This window comes from Lithobates pipiens, unplaced genomic scaffold (genome assembly GCF_037356315.1).
Source record: "Lithobates pipiens isolate NorthernLeopardFrog02 unplaced genomic scaffold, aLitPip1_a1.2 Scaffold_18, whole genome shotgun sequence".
Classification (NCBI taxonomy): domain Eukaryota; kingdom Metazoa; phylum Chordata; class Amphibia; order Anura; family Ranidae; genus Lithobates; species Lithobates pipiens.
Genome location: NW_027507758.1, coordinates 137,554,557 through 137,581,203, shown reverse-complemented (window position 1 = coordinate 137,581,203; position 26,647 = coordinate 137,554,557). Strand labels below are relative to the sequence as shown.

The window sequence follows — 26,647 nt, the reverse complement described above, 5'->3', positions numbered from 1 at the left end:
TGAAAATTTGGCGTTTTATATTGTAGTCCTGCAATTCTTAGGAATAACTCTCTTAAATCTGTCCAAACCAGAGTCTAGCAGACATCCCGGGTATGATAAAGTTTGAAAAATTAAATCATAAATTATAATATAATAAATAATTATAAATAATTGTACCAAATAATAATATAACAATAATAAAAATTATTCAATAATGTAATCAAATCAAAAACACTGAAATTTGCTCAGTTGCAGAATTGTCACTGTCATTACTTTTCAGTATTTGATGACGGATCTCCCCACAAATCGATATCGCTCAATTCTGCGAGTGATTCTAATTTATTATCGCTGTTTTCTAGCTGGTCTAAAATCATTTTTGATGTACAGTGACAGTTTTGGTTGCTATGGGCAATCTCCAGTTTCCAGGCATAAAGAACAGTTTTTATTATATAAAACTGCATGCAGGACACTGGGCAGACCACTAGGGACAACGGGGATGTGAAATATTTACATACAGCAATGTAATCTGTAAGATTACATTATACTGTATGTTTACTGTTTGTTTCACTTTTTGAATTTGGCGCCGATCTCCGTGCCCGTGCGTCGCAACGCTCGCAGGGCACGGAGATCGGCGATGTAATGCATCGAGCGAGACACGGCTCGCTCGTACAGTGGGGAGACAACGCTGGATCCGAGGGAGAAGGTAAGTAAACCTCCTCCTGGATCCAGCGATGCAGTCCCGAGTCTGACTCGGGGATACCGCTTTTGGTATAAAAAATCCACCCCGAGTCAGACTCGGGAATACCGTCAGGGGGGTTAATAAAGTAAGAATATTATTTTGCACCTTGGTCTTCAAAAATATGTTTTTGTTTGCACGCTCATTGAGTTCCCATCACTTTCTCTTTGGATAAGAGAAACAGGGCCAGACAGGAAAGATTCAGAAGAAGACCCCAGTATGAGCAAGAACAGGAGTCATCAAGAAAGTTATCAAAGCCCTTTAAGTGAAACTCCACTAGTTTATTGGAGGTGAAAGGCTAAAGTAATAGTACACATTCACTAGGTTTAGTAATCCAATTATACTAAAGATGCTTTGTTTTTTGTTTTTTAAAACCCCCCACACGCTTGAGTACTCCCGGTGAAAAATCTTAATCAATTTGCTAAATGAACATTCTCTACTGATTTTGTAAATAATGCACACTTTCTCTGGACTCTTTTCTCTTTCATTGGTGAATGCACTGTAAATGTTATGCATGGGCTCTGGTGTAATAATGCTCTAAGAATATGTTGGCATGTACACCTAAGTTCATCTATAAGATTTAAAACTGATACAAATGCAACTGTAGTAAAGACAATGATTTTGACATGAAAGCAAAAAAGTTGCAGACATGTTTGTTAGCCTGAGGCTATAGTAAATACACATAGTTAAACATGAGTATAGTTGCGCTACAATTAGCCCCAGATTTGCAACTATATAAAAAATTGGAGAAGACATGAATTATTAAGAAATTGAGTAATCCAAAGTCCTGCCTCTCCTATAATCCTGGCAAAACATTGGAATATTTTAGAAAACAGCTATTTTGTTTCTATATGTATTGACAGAAGATCTAGCATTGTTTTTAAAAAAAAGGTCCTCCCTTCCATGACCATTTAGCAAATAAAATCAAAACCAAAAATAATTTGAGCTGGGTGAAGACCACGTGTGACGTCATCGTGGATGACTGGATGGGTGACACCACAGCTAGCTTGTTTTTATGTTTGTTCTCTTTGTCTCAATGAAAGTACAATTCTGTTGATCTTTTAATAAATATATTTATGGATACACGCTATGAGGCTTCTCCCTTTTTTATACATGTTATCCTGGTAAGTGGATTCCATCAGCATCATGATATTGAGACATGCTTTCTGTGAAACTATGGACTTGGCCAGGCTGTCTTTGATCACTGTTACCGAGATCAACATGGTTTGTTAAGAGGCCATCTGCTTATAATTAGGGGCACCATATGCCACATTGGAGCACCTTTGAAGTGTTATTGTTTTGCGGAGCACTCAGCACTTTATCTTTATTGGCACCTTTTCAGCGGACTTTATTTTTATTCATTGTATATACTGCACTTTGCACAGTATTTCAGCACTTACACTTTATTGCAAATTGAAATGCAACTGTATATTATTTGATGCATTTACAGTTGAATATCACAGTTGATTTAATTTAAAGGAACAGCACACCATTTTTCATTTTCACTTTATTGATTTTCATATGCAACCTTGTTTGTTAACCAATTCAGAGTTGATTGTCATATTAATTTAAAAGAACAGCACACCATTTAGTTCTTGCAATTTAGATGACCATCTAGCACCTAGTCATTTTACAACTACTACCAAAAAAGACCCATGTAATTGGTTACTGCATGGCACATTTAAATGTAGGACATATGCTCACTGCAAATTTATCTGCAGTAACAAAGATACTTCCAGAAGTACATCAAAGTAGCCCAAGAAACTGTCAAACTATTGATGTGATATATCTCCTTTTGTATCCGTGTGGTGCCTACTATGTGGCCAAAACAACGTGCCCCTTGTGGAAACTTATATACAACAATGCTTATACATTTTAAAGTGGAAATTTAGAGACATCCATAAAGAGGCATTTTGCCTTTAGTCATAGGTATAAAACAGATGGCCTTCTTTTTTGGCCCTTAATAGGATTCACCCTAATCCCTGAGGAGGTAACTTTTAATATTATTATATAATATGTTTATATGTTGTTCGTACTATAGTTTGTGCTATATTGTAATAGTTTATTTTTTTTTCTCTTTTGGTCTCTTGGCATTGGGTTTCTGTTTCTTTTTTGGGTTCTCAGGGAATTATTAGAGTTTTCCTGTGGCCATTTTTTTGTTTTAACTCTGTTCAGATATATTAACTTTTTTGCCTGACCTTATTCTTCTTAGGCGTGAATACCACAGCTTGATTTTATTGATGCATATAAATAGATATTTGAGCATAGGTTCAAATAACTTTCAATGTACTATTAAATGTATGATCACTTTCTATACCTACAGTATATGTTGTTTTATATATATATATATATATATATATATATATATATGAATGAATGAATGAAATACTTATATAGCGCACAATGCGAACTGAATCGCCTCTATATATATATGTTATTTCGGACATACTTGGAAATGTGTTTTTTGGATACCTGTACTTATCAAATCACCATACTGTATACTGACATCATGGTTCTGATTAAGCGAAGGGATTCTTTGAAACATGGAGACTGCTGGATGTTGCTTTATGTGTTTGAGTAATGTATGAAATGTATTGGCTACTGTGTAAAATGGTAGAAATGTCTCTAATATCTGAATTTTAACACTTATTACCCATGATGTGCTATATCTCATGTTTTAATAAATTTATATATTTTTATATTTTTTTTTCCAGGACCTTTGTGTGACATGTGCTGATAAACAAATCCCTTTTTTTATGAGTCACTTATTTGGAAATTTATAGATGTAAAGTGGACTGTGGTGTCACTCACCTTTAATTGAAGGCAGAAATTCAGAGAGAGAATCTGTTCTTCCTTCCATATAGGAATCCACAAACTGACAGTGATCCTCTCCTCTCCCCCAGCTGTCACCTATACTGTAAAATGTGTCTTGAAAAGAAAAGAAACATTATGATGACAGTATTGGTGATTATTGGGATGTTTATAGGTTAGCTGGTGATAAATAGACACAATTGATGTTAATGAGAGAGCAAACAACAAAAGCAAACCAAGGGGAATGAGAATGTAAACATAACTTTCATATCAGCAGAGAGTGACCACATGCTTGATTGATGTAGGTATGTATATATGTCTCATAGTGGTTAGCATTGCGGCCTTGGGGTCCTTGGTTCAAGTAGGACTCTATCTGCATGAAGCTTGCATGGGTTTCCTCTAGGTGCACCAGTTTTCAAAGACATTTCGGTAAGTTAATTTGTTAATATCTAAATTTGGCCCTAGCACAATTATTCTACTGAGGGTGCCCAAGATGGCTGTCCTAACATCTGCCATAATACCAGATAAAGTACATAGGTCTCTGGGGAGTATAATGCTATGGAATTATAAATTATTAATTACCACAGTATTTTTCTTTATAGGCAAAAGGGATCATTTTGATCAGATGCAAATTAGTTCAAACACCTTTTGTATCACATATCTCTTTTACATTCACATTTTTACATAACACATACTGTAATAATTTCTTCCAGTTTGGGGCGATCAGAATAATTATCAAGAGAATGCTGTAAAATAATTTTGTGATACGTAAGCGTAGAAATAGTATCTGCTTTCAGAATATGCAAATGTTATATCTCATCCTATCCCCACAACCACATAATACATTGCAGAAAATGTTACTGTAAGAATTGCCAGAGAAAAACCCACTGGTTGAATAAAAAAAAAGTGCATCATCTATGGCCTGTCTAAGATTTCAGTTAAGTGCACACTGTAAATGTTGTGTTGCCACTTTCCAAGAAGCAGCTGATACTTCCTGTGAAATTGGCCAGTAGAGAATGCTGGGGACCTGGACTCCTATTTCAGCTTATGTTGCCCACCAATTTTTGACAACCTCATAGAGGAGACTTCTGATGGATGCTTCCATTGATAGCCAGGTGTGATAGAGAAGTATGCCACATAGGAGATTATATCAGAGAGTGTATATTTCAACACATGCTGGCAATTCAGACACTCTTTTGCAGTACCCTGTCTGCTTATCCTGGGACTATCTGCAAAGAACTTATTAATCTACTACTGCTACTACTGGCATCATGATGGATATTGAGGTGCCAGTAAGGGCTATGAGTATTATACTTGCTATAGAAGTATATACAGTCAATGACAGAGGTGATTTCATATCACACATATGCAGTATGTGGCTTTGACTACCTTGCAACTTTGTAAGTCACAAAGCACAGACATATTGCAACATTCTCATTTGAGTTTGGTGGTTGCTTTGGGAGACAACACCATGGTTATAGCATGATTTGCAGTTCTATGACTATGAAAAAAAAATAACGTGCCGCTAAGTACAGAAACATAAAAATCTTTAATAGCTAAAAGATGAAAAACACTTAATAGAAGTAAGAGTAAAACAGGCTCTTTATGTTTCTGCACTTAGAAGCGCCTTCTTTCTGTTTCACTTTTCCAGAGTTCCTTGCTTCCCTCTTGGAGTGCTGCCCTAGTGATTTGAATCAACATCCATAAGGCTGATTTATATTCATTTTTGCTTTGTGGACATTTTCTCAGGCCTTATGCTGTTATCCAGAAGCGCCCTTCATTCACTTATCCTAGTTATATGACCATGACTGCTTTAGCGCTGTCTGCTGAACTTTTATTGTTATGTGAGAGGATGCTTATGGAACTGTAATGCTGGGACCAATATCATCATTTCATACATTCAGTGGTGGATTGTTTATTACTGAGATTCAACAAATTATTGAGTTTCAACATCACACAAGGAAAATATACAGACATATCACTCATGCATAGTACATCATAATTTAATTGTCAAGATAGTTGGAGTTATAGAGCTGATCCCCAATTGAGTTTTGTCAAGTTTGATCTCATTTCCATCAGCAGTCAGGATATATTAGTTTTTCATCTTTCCAGACTGAAGGTTGTCTGTTTCATTTGAGTATTCCAACACGAGGAATCATAGTAGATATGGAAAGCTTACTTACTCATTTTGATATCAGAGTGGATCAGCAACTATTCCACATGCATTCTCGCTCAACTACAATCCCGTTTGAGATTGAACTCTTAGTTATTGCAGCAGTTGTGCATATATATGCAGCTGCATACTATCCACCACACTATGCCAATTGTGTAGATGTAACTAGGGCTATATAATGTTATTTAACATTGAGTATCAATTCTACTGTACATGTAAGCACAGTATTGCATTAAATATACAATATATACGGTTGTGCAGTATAATAATCTGACATATTTGCCCTTTGGGAAGGTTATATATTATGACATGTACAGAGTAAAATAAAATATGCCTGTTGTTGTGGTGCACATGAGCCACAGCTACAGTATAAATGTGCACACTTACATACATTACAGAATACATTATTCACAGCTATACATGCGGAACCTCCAGCACTCACAGTTACGTATGTAAAATTTAACTAGCCCAGGTCCCTGGGGAATGATGCTGCTGTCAATCAAATTCAGTGAGCCAAGGAGGAGAGAGGGGGCAGGACTGAGCCATGGCTCCCTATCTGAATAGGCACACAGAGCAGTGGCTCAGCTCAGGTGCCCCCATAGCAAGCTGCTTGCTGTGGGGGCACTCGGCAGGAGGAAGGGTCCAGGAGCACCAGTGAGGGACCCGAGAAGAGAAGGATCTGAGCTGCTCTGTGCAACACCACTGCACAGACCAGGTAAGTATAAAATGTTTGTTATTTTTAAACAAGATTTTAATATCATGTTAATGATTTATTAATGAATACAGAGGTGCATTCATTTTTACGTCTAAAGTTTAGCTTTAGTCCATTACTCACAAAAATTGTAACAAAGTGTGGCATTTATTTCTATTAAAGGACAAGTATAGCCAAGGTTCATTTGGCTGTACTTCTCCTGTGGATCACAGGAGTGCAGTTCATTCTGCACTCCTGGGATTCATTTTCAGCAGACAGCAGGCTTTGGCTGACATCCCAGAGCAAAGCCAGTCTGGGGCAAGATCGCGACAATGAAGTTGGAATCTGTCCACATGCCTGGACCAGCGCCCGGCTCAGGCTCTCAGTGAGCTGCTGAGAGCCTGAGCCGGCCGCTCCAGCCCTCTCCACAGCCCAGCTCTCCAGTGAGTGAGGTGGAGCAGAGCAGAGAGCCCTGAGAACCGAGCAATCGGCGGTGTTTGATCGCTCGGTTCTCAGTTTTAGTGCTGGCGGGGGACATATGCAGCATCAGATCGATGCTGCATCCCCCTAGGTAAGTATGATTCTAAAAAAAAAAAACATACTCCTCTTTTAGTAATGAAAATAAACCTTTTTACAAAGAAACAATCTTACCTCTTAGATTTTCACTGAGAAAAATCTTGTATCGCAAAGAATTGCAAAGCATGACCCCAACAAACTTTCGGTACCACGTGCGTTTGACATATTGCTTTCCATGACAGCCGCTATAACTTGAGTCATGTTTGAATGCATAGGGGATCCAAATGGGTTCACCACCTTCAAGATACATCAAAAGAAAAATTACATTGTCATGATATTCTGGTTGTCACAATTAAATTACACATGCCACTTAAAGGTTATCTATCTTCAGAGGAACCTGAATTCTTGAGTTGTAGACCTCTCCTTCTGAAAATGCAATTTGCCTGTCTGTCATAATGAACCTTTTGATTGAATGCATTAGGTCACTGGCCCTGATTCAAAGAAGATGATAGTACAGTTCTCTAACTTTTCTGATCTGCATGCATGTTTTTCATCAGTGACTTTGAAAATACAGATGCTTAGAGAGTTAGCTTAAAAGGCAGGTAGCTAGCATTTTCAAAGATGCTATGGTTTGTTCTTGACACTCATTAGAGCTAAAGTAGTTACTTGGATGAGTGGTGAAATGTCTTCAATATTAAAGAAAGGTCCAGTTTAATATAACTAATTACTACTGGCCCTTTTAGGGATTTCAATGCCAGTTGTGTCTGTATTTTATGGCATATACATTATTCAAATACCAAGTTATTATAGTCACTGGGCATTACCTCTGTTAATTCATACATAAAACTTACCTGGAGGTCTTACAATGAGCAATGGATTATCTGTAGGGGAGAAAGTAGGAAATAAAAAAGTATGAGTAATCATAACAAAATATATATATTTTTTGCTTGGCTGCTAAATGCATTCTATCTTCCATTTTCCATTTCAAGTACCTAAAACATTGAGCTAATAATTTTGTGTTCCATAAGCCAGCATCATCTTCTTCCCAGACAGGAAAATGGTCAACGCTTGAACAGATTTCTTATCAGCTCTACCAAATCGCCTATTAATAGAAGGTATGCTGCAAAAAATGCTTCTGATGTCAGTGGTAAGAATAAGGAAAATTGGTGAGATTTAGGAGAATTTATTAATTTAGCAAATCGTATCAGTCAGTAGGAAAGGTGAAATTTTGGCTTTTTTGTTGGGGCTTTGTCAGGATATGTTCTCCATTTCAGGTGGCCACCCCATTTTTGCTATTTTTCACTTTTTTAACATGCTTTATTATTATTTACTTACATCTGATGTTAGAAAAAGGAGGCCACACCCCCTGATGCATCACATCCACGACAATCCACACAGTTTCTCCGGGTGCACGCTGAGTGACAGTCAGTCTTCCTTCACAACCCCCCCCCCCCCCACCCCTTGGTATTTGTTAGATACATGCCACTAGTGCAGCCAGCTCCCTGTTCTCCTTTCTCCTTTGTAGTATATCAGAACAGGGTGAAGATAAAAAGTGGAATGAATGACATTCAGTGATGTCTAAATGGGTTGGATTCTTACATCTTATCACTTTTATCTCATCATTATGTTTGATGAGCATAATGACATTCCTGGAGCATGGGATTGTATTTTATTTTCGATTGATAAAGAGGTTTATTGTGCTAGGGTTTGTGTTTTTTTTTTCTCTGTTTAGAGTGTTCACAGTCTTTGTGCAGACAACTAAGAGATGGCTGCAAAGATCCTTGCATGGTGAAGGCTGCATTAAGTTAAATTGCTCCTGAAAGTTATGGCAGCTTTTTTCAAGTATAATGGACCTTGCTTGTTCCAAAAATGGTCCAACCCTCATTAGTCTTACATTTTTTTCACAGTTCTGGTGACAACCAAAGATGGATGCCCCCACTTTAATAGATTTCTTCTCATGTTTTAGCTATGGGACAAGAGGGGAAGGGAAATTTCCCCATGGGACACTGTTGGTTATAACTCTGCATAAAATAAAATAAAATAAAATGGCTTCAGTTAGCCACAACCTAACTTCCCAACTAACATTAACATTTAGCAATTAAGATAATCCATGAAATGTAACTTTGCAATCCTAACCTGCTAATCCTAACCCCTCTTCCCCTCTGGGTCTCTGATAGGTCCCATAGACTGGCAGAGACCTGCTGCTTTGTGCTTATGTACGGGGGTGGATCACAGGATTTTGCACATGTGCAAATACACCATGATGTTAGACGTGGCAGAGATCCACAGTGTGTCTTTGCATGTGTGATATATGCTCATATATCACACTGGATACATCATATTTTGCTAGGAAAGTGAAAAGTGTAAAAAAAAAAATATAAAGTATTTTTTGTTTAATTCTTTTTGAATTGTGTAAAAAAGTGAGGGGAGTTGTCAGAGGAGATGACATCAAATTCATGAGCGAAGGTCCTCTTTAATACCAAAAATGAAACCATCACCAGTAATTATAATCCAATACTTAGGGGTTGATTTACTAAAACAGAAAGGTGCAAAAACTGGTGCAGCTGTATCAAACTAAGCTTTGACAATACAATCTGGAAGCTGGTTAGTTTGTATACAGAGCTGCACCAGATTTTGCACGCTCCGGTTTAAGTAAATCAACCACTTAGCCTCACTTATTTGTTTGACAGTTTTCTAAGAAAAAAAAGTTGTGAATAGCAGAATCTTTTTAATTGTCCACAAGCAAATTATTACATTAACTTAAATACACACTCCCAATATTGAAAAATTAACTCTAATTGGACAAAGTAATATAGGCATCTCTGTCAAGTATAACAAACAAAATGCTATAATTAACTGCAATCATACCTGATTCTGTTACAAATGTCACCGAGGGGCTCACTGGTCCAAAACCATGTGGATTCTTTGCTTGAATTTTGAAATAATATCTTAAAATAAAAAGAAGGACATTTTAATATGTTTGTACAGTTTATCGTGAGAAAGTCATTTGTTTGGATGAAGTACACTGCATGATGTAATGCAGTATAATTGCCAGCTGTTCTGTACAAAAAGGCTTTATTGCAAACAAAAATTGGAAAACATGTATTATTAAAGAAAAACAGAATATATAACTTCTCCCTCGGAAATTTCAAAAGAGTTTCCAATTTTTTTTCCTGCTAAACAGCTCTGTGACCATCAGCATTTAGAGCTGCTTAGCTTTATCTGCCATTAAGTGGTTTTAGTATTAAAGTCACACTTCAGTCAAACAGCTAAATACACCGTTGAAATAAATATATGTGTATTATTTGCACTGTCAAAGCATTTGTAACTCTGTGCAGACAATTTTGTAATTTACACATATTTTTCACACCATACGGCCAGAAATAGAGTACATATTTCCTATTTAATCAATGCAACTTTCCATGACATTCTTTCACCTGACCAGTAAGATGACCCAGGAAACAAAAAATCTAAACTTGTAAGTAACATAGTGACTATACTGACTAGCAGAGGTGTGTTTATAACAAGAATGGCCAGCCAATATTACAAAATCCTTGGCACAAAAAACAACAAACATATTAAGTTAATATGTATTTATCTATTTGTTATCTATTTTTTTTACTTTTACTTTAAAATATATATGGATACAGGAAAATTGCCAAGAAGCAAAGCAAAAATAGTTGCAGTTACATCTTTAAAATGTTAATGGACAACATAGATCTCATTTAATAATTATTTATTGGTACAAAATAATAATTAACTGAATATGTTCTCTACTAATCAATTCATAATAAAGAAATCATTAAAGGTATACACCAGAAAAATCTTGTCTATAAAATTCTAAAATATTAATATTAAGGTCTATGTCCTGCCAAAAAAATCTTTGGATAAAGCGAAAAAGGATTAGAACTACTAATGGGCAGTTTACCCTCACTTCCTGTCTTGCTGACAATAATTTCATCACACAGGAAGCGAGGGGAAAAATGCAACAGAGATACAGACAGAAATACAAATCTGACAAAGGTTCTAGTCTTATTCTAGTCCTATTCTACAAAAAGAAAAGCATTTTTTTACTGGCTGTGTTGCTGATAGAGAATTCCTTTTGTTTCCTGCCAGGTAAAGAGTTTCCAGAAGGACAGAAAGTGAGGGTAAATTTAACGAAGTCTGGAATAGCAATTAGGATCCCATTCCCAACCCTTCCCGACTACAAAAGTGAGAAAAAAAGATTTGGCTGGACTTACACTTTAATTTTGATCTGATATTTACCAAAGTATTATACTCTTCTTGCTAAAGGTATTATTAAATATTTCAAATGTATTAAAAGCATCCAGAAGTGCCTTTTACTTTAAACACTCCTTTTAGGTTGCAACACAGACACATGCTATGTCTTTGTTGTTGGTCTCAAGGCAGGTACCTACGCTACATCACAGCAGAATGCATGTGTCATAATCTTGGAGTCCATTAGCTGCAACATTACGTCTGTGGTTATAAACTGGCCAGGTTTTGTACACAAGTAACAGTAGTAGTATTGGAGCAAGCCAAAATTAGCATCCAAAGGTGTCAGGTTTAAAGTAGACCGTGACGAGCAGTTGTTCATGAATTAAAATAAAAACTACAAAGTATACTGTCACAACTGCCTTACTAAAACTCACTAACGATTTACTAACTGCTAAAACCAACAGCCAATACTCCACACTCCTACTACTTGACCTCTCTGCGGCCTTTGATACTGTTGACCACTCGTTCCTTCTCAATAAACTACATTCCTTTGGCCTCAGAGATTCTGCTCTATCCTGGTTCTCGGCCTCTATCACAGTGTTCCTTCAGTGTCACCTACAACTCTGTCTCCTCCTCTCAATTGCCCCTTTCTGTGGGGGTCCCCCAAGGCTCTGTTCTTGGACTCCTTCTCTACTCTATCTACACCTCCTCCCTTGGTCACTTGATAACCGCCCACGGCTTCCAATACCACTTATATGCCAATGAAACCCAAATCTATCTGTCTACTCCTCACTCCTTCAGTCTCCTCTCGCATCACTAACTTACTAACGACATATCAGCATGGATGTCGCACCACTTCCTTAAATGAAATCTCTCTAAAACTGAGCTATTAATATTCCCCCCTCCATGTGCCCCCCTCCAGGGCTTTTCCATCAAAATCAACAATGCAACTATCAGTCCCTCCCCTCATGCCAGGGTACTCGGTATAATCCTAGAATCTTAGAAAATATAAAGCAATCAACGCACACACAAACAATGGACCAGTAATTGCAAGCTGAACACCCAAAAGGAACAAATCACAACACCTCAGACAAACATAAAATAAAATCAATGGTGCAGCACAAAATTAGTCCATATACTGTATAATCTATTATGAGGTGGAAAGGAGTGATGAAGCCACCAGGTGAAAAGAGGAATTATTCTGTTGATAAACCGCAATTTAAAATGACAGATCCTTCCAACATCTGTATAACTTACCGAGTCTGGTGGACCACTGAAATCTCAAATGGTAAAATAGACTTAATTCCATATACAGGATTAGCGTACCCGGTAAAATTCCTCCAGCAACATAGAATCCAGTGAATCACTCTGATACACTACCAATGCTCATGGGATAAACTTTCATATGTTAATCCAGTGGTATAGCTCCAATCAGCATAGCAAGTGCCACAAAAATCACTCTGACAGAAGAGCCCCCGACAAAAAAGAAAAAACTATCTAAGTGTAGCTATAAAGATCGTTTATTAAGTGAAATTTTTTTTCCATCAAATATCCGATTAAAAAGTTCTCAGTTCCACAGAAGTAATGGCAATCAGAAAGACTGAAGAAATAGGTATCACCATGCACGCTATAAGGTACCCCCAAATAGCCACGAGGTGACACTATACCTAGCATACAGCTCACAGTTAGACAGCGGGTGAGGTCCGCATAGCAACTCCTCTCCCCGTACATACGTTACGTCCTGTACGGACTCAGCGATGATCTAGAACACTGATGGCAAACCTTGGCACCCCAGATGTTTTAGAACTACATTTCCCATGATGCTCAACTACACTGCAGAGTACATGAGCATCATGGGAAATGTAGTTCCAAAACATCTGGAGTGCCAAGGTTCGCCATCACTGACCTAGAACATATAGTGTTGTTTTTTTTTCTGTCTGTAACCATGGAAAACTTTATCCCACTTCCTCTCCTCTCCTGCTGATACAAGACAATGTACAGTGATTTTGTCCATGGAGACATAGACCGCAACAAAATATAAAGGCTCTAAGCAAGACATATTTTAAAGAACAACTTAACCAGGATTAAGGCAGTTAAATATTAATTTGCCTCAAATTCAACCTTCTGGCTTTCTTCTACATTCAGCAAATCTGTTGGTTTACATGTCGGGATTAGTACAACTAACACTGTACTCAATGCCGCTTGGATGTAAGCACAACAGGTCTCATAGACCCCAGTGCTGCAATTGTGTCTCCACCCCCTTTGCTCAAGGCTATTCATCAAAACATACACAGCCCCAGGTTTTCAGAAATATGACTAAAAATAATATTATTATATAGACCAGGGTTTTTTAAAATATATTCATTATGTATGCCACATTCTCTATACTTATATATTTTTTAACATATTTAAAGTGGTTGTAAACCCTTACAACCAACTTTGACCTACAGGTAAGCCTAGATTAAGAAAAGGGGTGGTAGGTTGCGCTATGGAACTTATATGCGAGTCAATAGGTAAGAGCAGCCTCTATTGGTATCCACCTGGTGGGGTGGAAAACATTAAAATAGGGGGGTTGCTGTGAATAGATCTGGCGCTATACCTATATATTATCAAGGAGTATACCACCAGGGGCTCTTTAGTGAGTGGTATTAGGAATGGGGTTGGTGGTATTGGTGTGTTAATAAATAAATAAATTGAGAATATTAAACCTGCCCAATTATTTAAAAAGTGGCAGTGTATAATGTGCTACCCTAGTAAAAAAAAATTATATTCTTTTATTTTTTTTACTAGGGTAGCACATTATACACTGCCACTTTTTAAATAATTGGGCAGGTTTAATATTCTCAATTTATTTATTTATTAACACACCAATACCACCAACCCCATTCCTAATACCACTCACTAAAGAGCCCCTGGTGATATACTCCTTGATAATATATAGATAAGCCTAGATTAAGGCTTACCTGTAGGTCCAAGAAATATCTCCTAAACCTATACGATTTAGGAGATATTTACCCAAAGACAGCCACCACGCGCCGTAGACAGCGGTGCACAGGCGCACTGGGGAGGGCCACATATCGCAGCGATATGCCACGAGTGTCGGCTCCCGTATGCATGGGCGGGAGTGACGTCATCACGGCTCCGGCGAATCACAGCGCCGGAGCCGCGAGACCCGGAAGTTCATTATGTCTTTGTCTTGCAGGATTTTTTTTTTCAGGATTTTTTTAGAAGGGTTAACAACCACTTTAAAGCTGAACTCCAGTTTTTTATATATCATTTACATACAGCAATTAATTTGGACCAGCTTGGTCCAAACTAAATATGTCTCTCCCTAACATGTGAGGCCACTAGATGTGCAGTATAAACTGTATGCAGCTGAGGCTATATACAGCATACCACACTGTGTTCCAGGTTGGAGCCGAGACTTCCTGTTTTATAACTGAAACACAGGAGAGTCTTAATTGAAACTCACCCTTTCTGAGAAAGTGTTGTATTATAGCAATTAATACAAAACTGCCTCTAATTGGCAGTTCAAAAGGGTGGGCTGATGATGTCACAACCTCTTACTCAGCCATTCAGAGGAAGCTTTGTATTTATTGCTTTTATTGAATGGCTGAGCACTGATCAGATAGACTCTACAGTGTTCCAAGTATGAGACTGGAAGTTCCAGCTCCAACTCAGGATACAGTGCAGCACTGTATGCTGTATGTAGTCTCAGTTACATACAGTTTATACTGCAGATCCAATGGTCTCCCATATTAGTGAGGGACAAAGTTTGTTTGCTGGCTCAAACAAACTGTAAAAAATATCAAAAGCAGGACTTCAGCTTTAAATACACTTATATGGTGTACTAATGCATACAAAATTGCATTTTTATCTGTTTAAATCTCAGCTTTTCTTACTAATTGTGTTAGAAACAGTCATTTTCAAGTGGTTTTGGATTTAGTTAAAAATGCACATAACTAGATCATTGCAGGGAATACGGTAAGGCTCTAGAACAGGAAAGAAAATTACAAAATCTTTAAAGAATGCATAGAAATAATTGTAAGAGAAGTTGCTCAATCTTTAAAAAAGATTACATAGTGAATGGTAAAATAATCAAGGCTCACAGTGATGTGTTGAAATGCAATTAAATATTTCATAAGTGCTTTCATAAAAAGTTTTTGAAGCACATATGTTTAAGATTGGTGCAAAGCCCAAATCTACTAAACAGCCTCTTTTGATGCTCTGCTCAGTGAAGTTATCATTCAGGTCATGTAAACTCATCTTAATAATTCCTAATTATTACATGTTCCATCTGGGTGATGAGTGCAAAGAATATAAAAAGCCTATATTAGCTATTACATACATTGCAAGAAATATTTCTGAAAAAGAAAGCGTGTGCAAATTACATATAGTACATAACTGTGTATAACCAGTACAAACATGGCTAGAGATGGTACAGAAAACGTAATAAAAGCAACAGTTATTACTTTGAATAATGCTACAAAAGAGTAAACCTCAATCAGGCTAAGGTCCCCTTTCTCCATGTACCAGGAGGTTGGGTAATGCTTTTGGTTGAACTACTTTGTGCTCCTACAACTATGCACTTCATTTGGTTTGTTTGTACATTATATGATTAGTGCTTTACTACTACTGTTAGTACAGTACTGACCGTTATCTTTGTTGTACTTCTTTAAAAACTTTAGCCATACATGTACTGGTTACTTATATGCATATAACTGTGTGTACATCTGTAATCTGCAGTGGATGTGTTGACAAAAAAAAATTCTCTTAGTAGATGAGGATAATTGTGTTTGGTGAAATTACTTTTAAGAGTGATTGGAGATATCTTCTATAAGTTTTAGCTTTTCTTTCATGTTGGGACTAATTATATAATTACAGAAATAACAAGGCCATCCCACTTTTAGTGGCAAGTGGCTGCAGGAGGCGCTAGAGGAGTGGAACCTGTGTATAAGTTTCACATCATTACAACTCATAGCATGCAGGACTCAAGGAAGTTTGCAAAAAGCCTTGGCTATTTCAAATCAGGGGAATTTTTTTAATCTTTTTTTCCTTATCAAATATGGAGCGTAGTGGGTAACCTTTGCTGTTGCTAGACTTGTGGCCAGGAACAGTAGTAACAGGCTACCAGAATATTTTGATAATTTTTTTTTTTTAGTAAGGACAGATGTTCAAAATCTGATTGTCCTTGCGTCTCTCCATTTCTTTTTTGTCGATGTGCTTACTGCTCACAGCTGTTCTAAGCTCCATTCACACTCAATACAGCATAAATAGAGTCACACAGCATTTAACAAAAACATACCGCATGACCCAACTTTCACCCTGAATTGCTGAAAGATCTAACATAAATGTTGGCGAACACTGCAGCACAGTGTAACAGATAAATTGGAGTAAAACCAGCTTCACTTCAATCTCTCCAACTCACACTAAACAACCTTAATCATTTACCAAGGCTGCAATTTAATTAGTAGATCATGTGTTATATTGACTCTGAATGCATCAAGACTTAATAACAGTCAATATTTTTCCATTTTAAGTGCCAAAATTAGGAGTATTCACATCATACATAAATTACTCATTTCACTGCAGCCTGGGACACTTACTCTTTTTTTTGTGCCCAGAGCAGTCTGCATTCTTTTTGCATTAGGGAAGTATACAACGTGGCAGGACTAGTGAAAAAGCATCTGGTTGCTTTAGTAACTTTGAGTGGAAATACTAGAAAATTATACAGTTTTAAAATTATTCCATGATTTCCGGATTATACCCTCCATAACATTTCAGAGCAATGTGAATGTTTTAGGACTTATTACGGAAGAAAATGTGGGGCACAATTTCCTAACCTGCAAAGCTGTGAAGTCTAGCTACAGAGAAGGTCCATTACATTTGTTGTACCCTGTGACCATTGTCATCTTTCTGTAGGGACACTGAGGTAAGGCAAAAATGTCATCTCAAGAGGTTACTTCCCGGAAAAGGCAGAAAGCTATTTTAAAAGTTACCATCTGATTCTTCAGTATACTAACCCCTCCAGTACTTGATATCAGCTAATTTCCCACTGCATCCACATTTGCCTGTAGCAATTTTACAGCTTACCATCAGTATACTGATGCCTCCAGTCCTCAATATCAGCTAATTTAACACTGCATCCACAATTGCCTGCAATAGAGCATAGGCAGGCTCCAAATCTATATACTTATAAAAATACAGGCAGTCGATGGGGTCAATTAGAGGAAACAGCATAGAATTCTGCTGTATAAGGCTAGGAACACCAATAAAACTCTAAACCATTGCCATTATATAGGACAATATAGTACTCCATGCTGATGTGCTACTTAAGTAAGTTTTAGCACCACAAGTCCATATGGTCTATATCAGGGCTCAAAATGTAAAGTCCTGAGCTACTAGTCAGGTCTAAAGAGCTACTCTCCACCAGTTGCCACACCCAACCCCTAATTCTGCCCCTAAACATGCCCTCATAAATTATAATATTTTATTTATCTCAGTCAGATCAATGAAATATGATTGCCAATTGCTGGTATTGATTATTTTCATGTGTTTCCTTTTTTCAGTGTATCAATTATACTTAACGTGGTGGGCCAGCAAAAAAAATATGTAAAAGTCAGCAGCTACAAAACACTGTAGCTGCTGACTTTTAATAAGCACTCACCTTTCTAGGGTGCCCATGATGTCACCCGCCAACCCTTCCTCAGCTTTCAAGCCCACCATTCAAAGTAAGGGAAACAGGCAGTAGAGCCTTGCGGCTTCACTGGCCATTTCCTACTGTGCATGCACGTGTCGCGTGGCGCTTTGTGAATGGGGTGTGCTGTGTTGTGGGACACACACAGTTCCCACAACACACCATGCCCCATTCACCAGACAACATGAGGAGGAGAAGACCTAAGATCACTGCGGAATAGAAAGAGGCAGATTAGGACGATCTGCCTAGCAACAGCCATTTCTGGTAAGTGAAAAAAATATTTATTTTTTTTTGGAGCTTTTTTATGCATTTTTTTTAAGGGTGGATCCCCCTTTAATAAGGAAAAAAATTAAAATGACCAATGCCAGCAATTGGCAATCCTATTTTATAGCTCTGACTGTGATAAATAAAATATGATCATTAAAATAAGGGTAAAATATTATTGGCTACTATAGGCAATGTAAAAAGCTGCCTGGACAGGACTGCGATGGTCACCTCCAGAGAAATGTAAGGGGCACTTATTGTCATTTCCATTACTGGTTGAGAAGATCACATCAGGAGGCAGTTGGAGACATGTGTGGGTGGGAGGATGGATCCCCTTCTAGAAGGACTCAGCAATCAATCAGCTGATCAGAGCCGAGCACCAGGAATGTGGCTTTTTATGTAGCAGGTGCCCAGCTGTCACAGTCCCCTCAGGAATGATCACAGCGCTCTCATTATATGTAGCCAGTTATAGGGGACCCTCCTGGATCTGGGCTCTATGCACCATGCACTCAGCCCTCTTCTTCACGTGTCTCTAGAGCCTCAGCGGAAGGGCACTCTGATCCCAGGCAGGTGAGCCACCTGTTCCACCTACTACAAGAGGACATCACCAAGATGCAACCCACCATCCAGGGACCCACATCTGAACATGGGGACAGCCAATCCAATCCGGAGGAGCTCCCTGCAGACCCTGCTTAGCGTTGCACTGCTGCAAATTTGTGGCAAGTTATTCTTCCTATTTGGGATTGTAGTAGCAGACCAAAAGGGATGAAATATCTTTGCATAGGTTACCCAAGATTTATCTGTTTTTGGTGTGTATTTGTAGTCTAATGCTGCGTACACACGACCGGACTTTTCAACATCAAAAGTCTGACGGAATGATTCCGGCAGTCTATTCGATCGTGTGTGGGCTGCAGTGGACTTTTGATTCGCAAAAGTCTGACAGACTTTAGAAATGGAACATGTTTCAAATTTTTCCGAAAGAACTCAGCCGGACCCAGTTCCTACCGAGAAATCCGCTTGTGTGTGTGCTAGTCCGATGGACAAAAACCGATGCGAGGGCAGCTATTGGCTACTGGCTATGAACTTCCTTATTCTAGTCTGGTCGTACGTCATCACATTCGAATCCGTCGGACTTTGGTGTGATTGTGTGTGGCCAAGTCCGTTCATTCGGAAAGTCCGTCAGAACTCCGTCGAAAGTCTGTCGGACCTAAGTCCGGTCGTGTGTACGCGGCATTAGAAATACTATAGTCTAAATGACTCAAATTTACCCTACACATTTCACCTCCCTCTCCCTTTTGAACGCATGTCCCAGCATTATTTTATTTTAATTTTTTTAATTTTCCTTGTTCCTGCAACAACAAACAGCTTTTAGGCTGGGTTCACACTGCTGCGGGGGGAGATCCGGATGTGATTCGCACCGCAAATCACATCCGATCTCCGTAGCGATGCGAGTACAGCCATACAGATAGAATGGCTGAATTTGCATCGCTCCTGCAGCAAACTCGCACGGGACCCTTTTTTTGGTCCGCAACAGAATCGGATCGCATGGGGGTTCACACCATGCGATCCGATTCCTGTGCGAGTCGGCAGATCGCACTGCGATATGCGGACGGATCTGGGGGTGTCATTAACATATCATTGACACTCCCAGCCGTCCGCATAGGGCAGTGTGAACTGCCGGCGGGAGTAATGCGATGCGGGAAAACGCAGCGGATTCGCTGCGTTTCCCGCATCGCAGCGGTGTGAACCCGGCCTTATACTACCTGTGGCATCACCAGGCTTGAAAAATTCATTCAATTGATGGAAGGTGAATTTCTATTGTCATAGGCATGACCCCAAAATTAGTTCTCCCATGTGTCGGCAGACATTTGGGAGTCAAGGTTGAATAATTTTTTTGCTGGGGAAAAAATCAATGAAATTAAGTGAAATGGGTCCAAGAGGAGCAGGGTTATGTAGAGGTCTATAGCCCTGCACCACTGCTTGGGATTTCTTTGCAGTGGATGCAACATTCTCAGTCAACAGTAAAAAGTTAGGAGTTCTGGAACACCAGCAGGTAGTTTTTTATACTTTTTTTTTATCAGACATACACTTTAAATGGGTCAACTGTTTTAGTGAACACAGCAGCTATGGTTTGCAAGTAAACTTTATTCCATCTGCTCAATTGTGCTTCAGAAGAATTTCTGTAATTCTACTGGAGCTCTGTATCAGGAAGCACCAGAGAACATTTTTAAAATTTCTGCAGACATGAACTTTGCCAGTAGACAGGGTTGAACTTCCTGTAACCTGTTTCTACTATTAGATTTTTATTGTGTAAAGCAGGTGACTGTGATGACACATTATGCATCTCCACAGATGAAAAATTGATCATATCCAAGAAAACAAGCACATTCAAGGATTAGCCTGAAAGGCCCAGAACAGACAGCAAGGCCAAGGAGAATGTGGAAAAATAATTAATGATGAAATGCCTTACATATCTAATAATTTATTCAAATCCCTCTCCACATATATTTTACCAAATGTGTTTTTTTCTGTGTGGCTGTCAGTTTACCATTTATAACCCCTTTGACAACAAGTTTTGTTTCTAAACCAACACTCAGACAGATGTCTAAACCCTGTGATACGTAGGATCCTGCACAATAGAACTGGCCACTCTAAGCCCTTGTACACACGGTCGGACATTCTGACAACCAAATCCGTTGGATTTTGTCTGACGGATTTTGTCCGACGGATTTTGTCCGAAACTGTTGCATACACACAGTCGGACAAAGTTGTCAGAAAATCTGATCGTACTTAATGTGATGACGTTATTTCGTTAGGACGAGACTACATTTAGGCTAGTAGCCAATAGCTTTGGTCTAGGAATTTGATCTGAGCATGCGTGGCACTTTGTCCGATTGGAATTCTCTACACATGATCGGACAAAGTCCGATCAGATCATGTTGTCGGAAAATGTTATAGCCCTGCAGGGCTGAACCAACTGCCTAAAGGTCAGTTGATAATTTTAAGTGATCCGCCATGATTGGCCCGCTGTACCATGAGATCACTGTGATCAATCACATAGATCAATCACAGAGATCGCAATAGTACACAATAAATAGTTATGAATGAAGGCGATTGTGTACTATTGACATGTGATCACTGTGATTGGTCACAGCGATCACATAGTACCGGGGATGGCCTGTGACAATAATCAGTCTTCCACTGTTTCAGATGGGCACAGCAGGTGAGAGATCACACTGCTGCACATCCCCTAGGAGGACACGCACCCGGAGGACATCATGTGATGCCCACCCAGGATGGTAGTACTCCTACCCAACGTCATTTTACAATAGGTTGACCAGGGAGTGGTTAAATACAGGAAATGTTATCATGATGTTACACTCTATACAGTTCAAACAAGTTGACGTAGGGGTAGGAAGAATATACTGATCAGATCTGTCCACTCTATTGTAAGTTTTCCTACTTTCATATATGATGGTAATGGGGTTAAACAAAACTGAGGTACATTTGAGTACTTTGTACTTCAGAATAGACCAATGTCTTTTTACTATACCATACATTTGGGGTGAGAAAGGATGGTATTGCATCACAAAGGGTAACTGTAATGCAGAGATCTAAACTGTATAGAATTATTTTCTTCTCTCTTTAGCAAATGTTCAGGAAAAACCTTCTGTGTCAACTTTGTTTCTATCTATTCAAATAGATTTCCCTAATTTCTGGTTCACTAACTATATGGGATACTCTGATAAACTGACTTCTAGGTATGCATCTAAAATACATTAGAAGGATAAAAACTATTAAAATGTAATAGCTAATTATGATCAGGGTTTCACATCCAAATCACTGAAATAGCTGCTGCCCTTTGAAAAAACAAATGATTTTCCAATACAATATTTGGGATGTAGTGTTTACCTGTGGTACAAATAGTATACAATAGCAAGCTTCAATACCCAACTCATGTGGAATAGTTACATATAAACTGGAAACATCCAGGTGATGGGTATGGAGTTAGGAGGCATCATAATCTATTCAGTTCAAAATATCATTAGTGTAAAAAAAAAAAAAAAAAATATATATATATATATATATATATATATATATATATATATATATATATATATATATATATATATATAGGCATACCCCACTTTGAAGTACACAATGGGATTTATTTACTAAAAGCTTGAAAGTACAAAATTAGACTCACTTCTGCATAGAAACCAATAAGCTTCCAGGTTTTATTACCAAAGCTTAATTAAACGATCTGGGGTTAGAAGCTCATTGGTTTCTATGCAGAAGTGAGCCTGATTTTGCAATTTCCAGCTTTAGTAAATAAACCCCATTGTGTACTTAAAAGTGGGTTATGCCCGTATATATATATATATATATATATATATATATATATATATATATATATATATATATATAGGCTCTTGCCTAAATTGGCCCTAGTATGTGTATGTGTGAATGTTATTTAGGGACCTTAGATTGTAAGCTCCTTGAGGTCAGCGACTGATGTGAATGTGCAATATATACTATGTAAAGCATTTTGTACATTGTTGGAGTTATATAAAGGCCTGTAATAAATAAATACCTGTATTGTTGAGGTAAATAAAGGATTAGGCTTCAGTCCTAAGGATAAAATGAATATCTTGTAACTGAAACAAGATAGTGTATGTATAGATTATATAGGTATCTGAGGTCAAACGCTTTCTTTGTTGGAAGATGTTCTAGGGCAAGTGATATTAAATCCCTGTTAAGAATTTCATTTGAAAGGTAAAAATCTCAGTCATTCCTCTTACTTAATTCCCTGCCATAAATGTACTGTATATGTTAAAAACTAGAGACCGACATAACAGCCTTTTTGATTGATTGTTCTAAGGCCCTTACATCTATCCACCAGGCAAGATATTACCGTTAAGCCAATGGACAAGGGTGGTTCGAATGTCATTATGGTAATTATTGAATATGAGAATGAGCTCTTACACCAGTTGTCTGATTCTGAGACATTTTTACATTTGTATCTTATTTATACCATTCAGATTCAAGTTAAAATTAAAATGGTGGTTACTGAGGCATTTGAGAATTTGAGTCCCCCTGGTCAACCCATTGTGGCAGGGATGGAGTTGATATGTGCACCCCTTGCTAAATATCTAAATAAAATATTGACTCTGCTGGTTAGGACAACAAGGTCATATATATGTGAAACAAATTAAATTTTGGACAAAATATAGAATATTAGGGTGACCCCTTATTCTATTCTCCTCACTTGGATGTTTCCAGCTTATATGAATCTACTTCATATGAGTTGGGTATTGAAGCTAGCTATTGTACACCATTTGCATCACAGGTATACACTACATTACAAATGTTTTTTTTTTGTTTTTATCTTTTGATAAATGTATTGGAAAATATTTTCAAGGAGTGCAATTATTTACAGCTTATGGACACGGTGATGAGTACATATGTAGCCCCCATCCCATTGGCTAACATGTATATGGAAAGGTTTGAGAAAGCATTTGAGTACTCTAGTTGGCTGGCTTTTACATTTGATAGTTTTCAACTTTCTAATGTATTTAGGTCCATCCCTAGAAGTCAATTTGTGAGGGTATCCCATGTTAGAATGTAAGCTCTACGAGCAGGGCCCTCCTGTACCATTTGTATTGTACTGTAATTGTGTTGTCCCCCCTATACATTGTAAATTGCTGCGTAAACTGTTGGCGCTATATAAATCGTGTATAATAATAATAATAATAGTGAACCAGAAATTAGGGAGATCCGCTTGGATGGAATGGAAATAAAGTTTAACAAAGGGGTTATCCTGGACGTTTGGTAACAAAAGAGTGAAATAACTTTTTAAAGTCTAGATCTCATGTTAACTTTGCACTCTTTAGCTTTTGTGGCGCAAGGCCATCCTTTCTCACCTAAAATATATGGTATAATAAAAAAAATGGTCTACTCTTAGGTAAAATTACTCAAATGTACTTCAGTTTTATTTACCCCCTTATACCATTGTATGATTGACAATTTACAAAAGGGTGGAAAAAACAAATCAGCCTATTCCTCCTTCTCCTACCCAAACATTTCTGGGAGCTTGGAATATCAGATTATATCCTTGTTTGAACTGTATAGAATGTAATGTGATGGAAGTTTCTGTGATTAATCACCCACATAGAGAACATAATAAGATACAAGGTTATTGTTGAGCTTTGTTTGTTATTTACATCATCAAGTGTCCATCTAGACTTCTCTATGTGGGTGAAACTACACAAAGTGATGAACAGAATGTCCAGACAATATCAAAGTACTTAATCAGGGATAAGTTAACTTCCCTGATGGTATTCCGGAGTCTGGCTCGTTTAATTACCATAAGCGGCATTCAGACTCGGGATCGCATCGCTGGATCCATGGAGGGGGTTACTTACCTTGTCCCCTGGATCCAGTGATATCTCCCCGCTGTGATCAGTGAGCCGCCGTGTCTCGCTCGATCTGTGACAGTGCAGAGCTCCGTTCCCTGTGAGTGTTGCGAAGCACGGGGACGGAGTTCAGTGCCAAATTCAAAAAGTAAAAAACACAGTATATATACAGTATACTGTAATCTTACAGATTACAGTGCTGTATCAAATAATTGCACATCCCCTTTGTCCCTAGTGGTTTGTCCAGTGTCCTGCATGCAGTTTTATGTTATAAATACTGTTCTTTATGCCAGGAAACTGGAGATTGTCCATAGCAACCAAAAAATGTCTGTTTACATCAAAAGTGGTTATAGACCAGCTAGAAAATAGCAATAATAAATTAGAATCACTCGCAGAATTGAGCGATAGTAATTTGTGGGGAAATTCATCATCAAACACTAAAAGTAATGACAGCAACAATTCTGCAACTCAGCACATTTCGGTGTTTTTGATTTGATTACTGAATAATTTTTATTATTATTATTATATTATTATTTGTTATAATCACGTATAGTTATTTATTTTATTATAAATATATATATATATATATATATATATATATATATATATATATATATATATATATATATATATATATATATATAAAAAATATATATATATATATGATTTCATATTTCAAATTTTATCATACCCAGGATGTCTATTAGACTCTTGTTTGGATGGATTTAAGTGAATTATTTCTAAGAATTACAGGCCTACAATATAAAACGCCAAATTTCCATGCAAAATAATGGTACCGCTTTCAGCACCTAAAATCTGAAATATTCATACCGCTAGTTAGGTTAGTACAGTCACGGTTTACATTTCTTGGAGTATGGCGACACTAACTTACATATCTGGTTATCAGCGGTGTTCCCAGGAATAGGAGGGGTGGTGACTGGGAACTACAATTGAGTAAAAGAGAAGTGCCGTGGCTCCACCATTAGGATACCCTGTACCATCAAGGACTGAATTATGATGCATTTACATGTGTATTCATGAGTCTGAGTAAATACAATTTAATGAAATGTGATAATTTTATATAATTGATTATGAAATATGAATGTTTGTCTTTTTTGGTCTTTCTCTCTTCTTTTCTCTTACTATGCTGGGGAGTGTGTATCCTCATTCGGTTTTGGGAATGTCTACCTTTTGATGTTATCTTCCTCTTTGTAACTACCATATTTGTATCTCATTCACTTGTGTAAATTGATTTCAATGATACAGTTATGGTTCCATATATGGTATAAATAAAACCTGATCATGATATGTTTTTTAGGCCCTAAAGCAGGGATATGCAATTAGCAGGCCTCCAGCTGTTGCAGAACTACAAGTCCCATGAGGTATAGCAAGACTCTGACAGCCACAAGCATGACACCCAGAGGCAGAGACATGAATAGACTTGTAGTTTTGCAACAGCTGGAGGTCCGCTAATTCCATATCCCTGCCCTAAAGTAATGAACTTTATTTTTGCCATTTTGCATTTCCTTAAAACGTTATATTTAGTAATCATTTTGAATTTCTCATTATGTGCTATTTAGATTGCTTTCTATGAAAATAACAGCTTCATACCTTGTGTTCGGTTTCAAATTTTCGATTGGTAAATTGGTCCCTCCTGCTGTCCTTGTTGCCCACTTATTCTTCAAATAATCATCGTAAGATGCACTGTAAACCAAATATCCTGCCAAATTAAAAATATATAATGGTTTATTTTGCGAACTAATTTTATTGTATTGTTAATGCAACATATCTACGTAAACTGATTTTCATTATTAGACATAAACACTCTTGAAGAAAAGCTACAGTTTGTTTTCATGATAGCAGAGAATCAAAATGAACTTAATCCAGCTCCAAATGTTTTGGGTAAAATGCAGAATATATTATTACAATTGCAAGTATAGTGTGAATTAACTGTCTTTGTGTTCCTTACTTTGCATTTATTTGAGCTTAACTTTTGTGATGACTTGAAGTCATATCTTCATTAAATAACCTCTTCCGATATGCTAACTGTTTAGAAAAGTAAAGGGAGAGATTTGTCAAATCTTGCATTTTGCAAGACAAATATAATTGTAAAGGTAAAGGTAATTTTGTTGAGTAATTATATAAA

General features: G+C 37.6%; 1 protein-coding gene across 1 annotated transcript in view; it reads right to left on the bottom strand.

Moving 5' to 3' along the window:
- The window catches only part of FNDC1 (fibronectin type III domain containing 1), a 260,345-nt gene that overhangs the window by 3,512 nt on the left and 230,186 nt on the right, over positions 1–26,647 (bottom strand). Inside the window, exons 15-19 of the mRNA XM_077486174.1 lie at positions 26,113–26,221; positions 9,775–9,854; positions 7,758–7,787; positions 7,042–7,203; positions 3,527–3,643 (exon numbers count right to left, since the gene is read on the bottom strand). Coding sequence (XP_077342300.1) covers positions 3,527–3,643; positions 7,042–7,203; positions 7,758–7,787; positions 9,775–9,854; positions 26,113–26,221 — 498 coding nt within the window. The remainder of the gene's footprint in view (positions 1–3,526; positions 3,644–7,041; positions 7,204–7,757; positions 7,788–9,774; positions 9,855–26,112; positions 26,222–26,647) is intronic.